Here is a 5,521-nt window from a genome sequence, read left to right as displayed (position 1 = left end):
GTGTCAGTGGAGGAGAACGGGACGAACGGGCAACCGATTCCACTGTAACCCAGAGTGGTATCACAACCTCCAGAAAATTCTAAACCACAAAAAAAATGTACACTAGGATTTGTCTAGAGCTTGTTTTAATCAGTCCTGAAAATACTTCTGCATTTTCTTATTAGCCTAATTGTGGGTCTGAAATGAGCTGTGTGGAGTCATAGTTTTATTTTATTACCACTTTGTTTATTATACAGACGTAAGATCAAGTTTTCGAGATAAAAATCACTGTTATTTTCGAAAATGCCCTTAGAAAAATATAATTCCAGATGTCAAGTCATTGTACAGAAGTCCACATAAATGAGTGAGAATTTATAAGGGATTGATAGTTTGTAGTGTTTAATCAGTCATTAAAAGTGAGATTTTTAGTCCTGGCTGGTGTGGCTCAGTTGGTTGGAGCATTATCCCATATACTGAAAGGTTGTGGGTTCGACTCCTGAACAGGACACATACCCAGACTGTGAGTTTGATCCCTTGTGAGAGGCCACTAATCGATGCTTCTCTCTCACATCGATGTTTTTCTCTCTCCCTTTTCCCCTCTCTCTCAAATCAATAAAACATATCTGTGGGTAAGGATTTTTTTTTTTTAATATGTTTCATCGATTTTTTACAGAGAGGAAGGGAGAGAGACAAAGAATTAGAAACATCGATGAGAGAGAAACATTGAACAGCTGCCTCCTGCACATCTCCACCGGGGATATGCTCACAACCAAGGTACATGCCCCTGACCAGAACCGAACCCGGGACCCTTCAGTCCGCAGGCCGACGCTCTATCCACCGAGCCAAACCGGTTTTGGCAGGTAAGGATTTTTTTTAAGTGAGTTTTTAAATTAAAAATAGATTCTATGAAATTATCAAGACTTCGAGTCACTCTACCACTAGAAATGCATGTTTTTATTGGTTTAACAACCATTTCCTGAGCATACACTATGTGTGTTATAGTTCCCGGGACACCTACACCCAGCAGGGTTGTCCCTTAAATAAAACTGAGATTACATCCAAGAGAGAAACAAGCGCTGTGCGAAAGCACGCTTCCAGACTGCACGGCCGAGGCGGGCAGACCCGGCTCCTCAGCACCATATGCAAAGCTGGCCGGGGACCAGCTGAAAGAGAACCCTCAGTAGGGATCCCGACTATCCCAACAGCCACTGAAAGTGTTAGAGGGCTACACGTCTGGCAAGTTTGCTTCCTTTTTTCCCTGAGACACTTGTGGGAGGAAAAGGAAATTAAAAGGGGACCTGCACACCTGAACTTAAGTAAGACCAACAAACAGGAACAATAAAACAGGAGAACGTGATCAGGTCATCCTGGGCACAGACCTGCACAGAAAGAAAAATAGGGGGGAAGGGGAGTACGGGAGGGCAGGGGGAGGGAACACAGACCCAGACTTCAGAAATGCAGATTCAAAAATGTTAGAATTAAAATCCACATTGATCCCATGGCTAGAAGCCAAAAGCTGATATCCAGGCAACAAGAGGGAGGGTGGAAGGCATTACGAAATCAATGGGGATCTTGTTGGGTTCACATTATTAAAAGCCTTTTAAAAAGATGAGAGGAAAATGCATACCAAAGACATTACACACACAAAAAGTATGAACCCAAACCATGAAACAGGTCAAAACTCAAAACAAGCCAAGACTTAGGGAAAATACTCAAAACTAGTACTATGAAAAAGACGAAGAAGATGAAGATGGCGAAGAAAAGACAGCAATGATGAGATGATGATGAAGAGAAGGAAAATACAAAAAATAAATACTATTAAAAGTTCTGAAAATCATATCTTATGAGAAATGCTTAAAGAAATTCTGAACTTGAGCCATGGAGAAAATTCTTGGGGACATGATGGCTGTCCTCAAAAAACCGAAGAGCCGTCCAGTCAGAGAGGGAGTGGACTCATTCTGTTTTGTTCCAAAGAAATGAACTATTAATAGAACTGGTAGGCAGAGATTATCTCTCTGCAACTAGAAACCATGGGCTAAGTGGAGGAACTCAAAAGAATGCCTTATGAGATAATGAGTTTCTTATCTCTCAAATTCAAGGAGAGGCCACCACAATGTTTTAGATTCAGAAGGTACTTCTCTATAAAAGAGAAGCCAGTCTAGAATGAATTCAATTAAACTCAAACACAAGGTAGCAAGCATCTATTACATTCCAGGCTCTATGCTAAGGAACTGAGCATACAAAGTTGAATCGGACGAGTGCGGTGCAAAGTCGCCATTAAAAAAGAAGAAATATATATTATGCATGCAACCCATAACACAGAGAAATCCTACTAAATGAGAAAGTAACACAGAAGATACTTTTTCAAATATATATATATATATTATCTTTTAATTTCAGGGAGGTCCCTTCAGGGAGGGAGAGAGAGAGAACATTGATAGGCTTCTTCCTGCACACCCCACACTGGGGATTGAACCAGCAAAACTGGGCATATGCCCTGACCGGGAATTGAACCTAGACCTCCTGGTTCATAGGTCAACACTCAACCACTGAGCCACGACAGCTGGTCCAGAGAAGATACTTTTAATAAAGACCTGCAATAAGGGTAACCAGTTCAGAAAATAAATAGGCATTTATAGGTTACAATAACAGTACCCCTGCTATAGTGAACCAACACATTGTGATAATCTAAATAGAGAGCCACCTTTTTTACCTTTAATTTGTTTTTGGTACTTCTGTAGTTCAGGTGCCAGGAGCCCACTGAAAGGCCCAAGACACCCCACGGCATTAGCAATAGCATCTTCATCATCTGGGTCATTCTCTTCATCACTGTCTCTGATCTTACCATGTCGTCTTGGAAAACATAACAGAAAAAAAATATTCAAAGAAAATAGTGTCATTTTTAATAAAAATAATTCAGTCACATGGTTTAAAGGACATATATAATGCATATATATATATATATATATATATATATATATATATATATATAAAGTCTCTCATCCCGATTCAACTTCTGCCCAGCTGTTCCACCTAATTCCTACAGGTGATGCAGTGATTAGCTTCTTATTTAGCCTTTAGTTTCTTTATGTATGGATAAGCAGATATGACTATACTAGAGGCCTGGTGCACAAAATTCATGCACGGGTGGGGGAGGGGAGAGGTGTTCCTTAGCCCGGCCTGCACCCTCTTGCAATCCAGGACCTTTCGGGATGTCTGACTGCCGGTTTAGGCCTGATCCCACAGGGATCCCTGCGGGTCATGCCTAAACTGGCAGTCGGACATCCCACTGGCAATCCGGGACCACTGGCTCCTAACTGCTCGCCTGCTTGCCTAATTGCCTCTAACCACTCTCCCTGCCTGCCTGATCACCCCTAACTGCTCACCTGCCTGCCTAATCACCCCTAACCACTCACCTGCCTGCCTCATCGCCCCTAACCATTTGCCTGCCTGCCTGATTGCCCCTAACCGCCTCTGCCTGCCTGCCTGATTACCTCTAACCACTCCCGGGGGTGTGGGGCCAGCCAGGGCAAGGGGCCTTGTCCTTCTGGTCTCTGGTCATTCTGGTCGTTCCACCATTTCTGTTGCTGGGCTTTTATTATATAGGATAGTCTTATTTTTCTCCTCTTTTTACATAAGTATTAGCATACTATATACACTCTTCTGCACCTTGCTTTTATTCACTTAAGAAACCTCTCCATATTCTTACAAAGAGCTTCCTCATCGTTTTTTACAGCTGCACTGTATTGTATGCATGTAGTGCACGTTAGGGAACCTGGCACTAACGAAGCACACTTGAGTGGTTTCAATATTATGCCATCATGAACAATGCTGCAATAAGCAACCTTTATACATCCTGTGTTTTGCATGTGTATAAATATATTTGTGGGATAATTCATAGAGGTAGAATTGCTGGGTCAAAATCCATTACAAATTTTGGACAGTACTTCCCAACGGCCTGCCACGAATCCTGTAGTAAGCAACCTCTCACCTGCAATGTGCCTGTGTCCCCATGGCCCTATCAAGAGCGTGCACATCAACCTTTTGAATTCTTGTTAATCTGATAGGCAAAGTAACAGACTCTCAATCTAGTTATATGCTACATTTCTCTTGATGCTGCCTTCTATGTAAACTACCTAGTCCCATCCTTTCCATCATTTTTTAGTTGGGTGGTCATTCCATATTAATTTCTGGGAACTTTATGAGAGATATCAATTACAAATACTTTTCCATGAATATTTTTGTGTCTGCTTATGAGGGTTCTATTTTGTTCTGTTTTGGTTTTAGTCATACAGAATATTATTTGTAAATACTTAGTGTTTTTTTTTCCTTTATTGTTTTTTTATTTTTTATTTTTTTTTATTATTTTTTTAAATATATATTTTATTGATTTTTTTACAGAGAGGAAGGGAGAGGGAGAGGGATAGCAAGTTAGAAACATCGATGAGAGAGAAACATCGATTCAGCTGCCTCTTGCACGCCCCCTACTGGGGATGTGCCCGCAACCCAGGTACATGCCCTTGACCGGAATCGAACCTGGGACTCTTGAGTGCGCAGGCCGACGCTCTATCCGCTGAGCCAAACCGGCTAGGGCTTATTTTTTATTTTGAGGCTGTTATTAAGGCCTTCTCAATTCCAAAGAACTAAAGACATTTTTCCACATTTTCTTCTGCTAATGTTATTACTTCATTTTTTCCCATTGAAGTCTCTCATCTATATGAAATGTATCCTACTGTATGATGTAAAGAAAAACTTTAACTTTATTTCCTTCCAGAGTAGGTCTCATTGGCCCAGCACCATTTACTAAATAATACCTCTTTTCACTACTGTTTGATATGCCAAGTTTTCCTATACTGTATTCCTGTGTATTTGTCAATGTCTGGTCTTTATAGCATTTTAAATAAGCTCATCTGTTTTTTCATGCTTCAGTTCTACACTATTTTAATTATTGAGATTTTTAAAAAATATTTGATATTTTTAAATAAGTTGTGGGGTTGCTACAGGTCCCTTCAGTTTATATTCTAGTCTTCCTTAGAAAGAACAGTTTTAAAAATCACTCTCTTGAATTTACATCAAAACCTTAAAAAACATCCAGATTTTAAGAACCAAACTACTTTGAATATATTTCTAGGGCTTAACAACCATTAAGTTACAATAACCAGTTAAAGTATCTAGTCTTCTATCACGAAAACAAGAAGGGAAAAAAGAGCCCTTACCCAGACACGGAGGCGGGCTTCACTGCAGCTGGGAACGGTGTAATGTTGTAGGTGTACTTTTCCCTCAGCTCTGCCAGTTGTGGGAAAGGGAATGGAGCCATGGAGTAAACAGTCTGAAAACCAGAAGTGAAAATGCCATGCCTGAAACGGAGCCCTTAAGTAACTCTATCAATCCTGGAAAGACATTACGATTTGAGTGTGAAAAGGTAAAAACTGCCTCTTACAGAGAGAGTGGAAAGATCCTACTTCAATATCCGCTTTAGAGAAAGACAAAAGAACACTGATAAACACAAGGTGAGTTTTCAAATCAACCTGACTGCAACCAG

The 5,521-nt window shown here is 40.6% G+C and overlaps 1 protein-coding gene across 1 annotated transcript; it reads right to left on the bottom strand.

The window, feature by feature from the left end:
• Window positions 1-2,587: 2,587 nt before the first annotated feature.
• Window positions 2,588-5,472, bottom strand: LOC102427334 (TBC1 domain family member 30-like). Its single transcript, XM_006109512.3, has 2 exons — window positions 5,196-5,472; window positions 2,588-2,832 (listed from the first exon to the last, which is right to left on the bottom strand). The coding sequence occupies exons 1-2, from the start codon at window positions 5,294-5,296 to the stop codon at window positions 2,640-2,642; spliced, it is 294 nt and encodes a 97-aa protein (XP_006109574.2). The 5' UTR covers window positions 5,297-5,472; the 3' UTR covers window positions 2,588-2,639.
• Between the last annotated feature and the right edge of the window lie 49 nt (window positions 5,473-5,521).

Source organism: Myotis lucifugus, unplaced genomic scaffold, assembly GCF_000147115.1.
Source record: "Myotis lucifugus unplaced genomic scaffold, Myoluc2.0 scaffold_10832, whole genome shotgun sequence".
Lineage (NCBI taxonomy): Eukaryota > Metazoa > Chordata > Mammalia > Chiroptera > Vespertilionidae > Myotis > Myotis lucifugus.
This window is presented reverse-complemented; position numbering and strand designations above follow the sequence as displayed.

Coding starts and splice junctions, on each gene's coding strand:
- LOC102427334 (XM_006109512.3), bottom strand. CDS start 5,296: ATGGCTCCATTCCCTTTCCCACAACTGGCAGAGCTGAGGGAAAAGTAC. Junction 2,833..5,195: donor AAGCCCGCCTCCGTGTCTGG/GTAAGGGCTCTT, acceptor ATGTTTTCCAAG/ACGACATGGTAAGATCAGAG.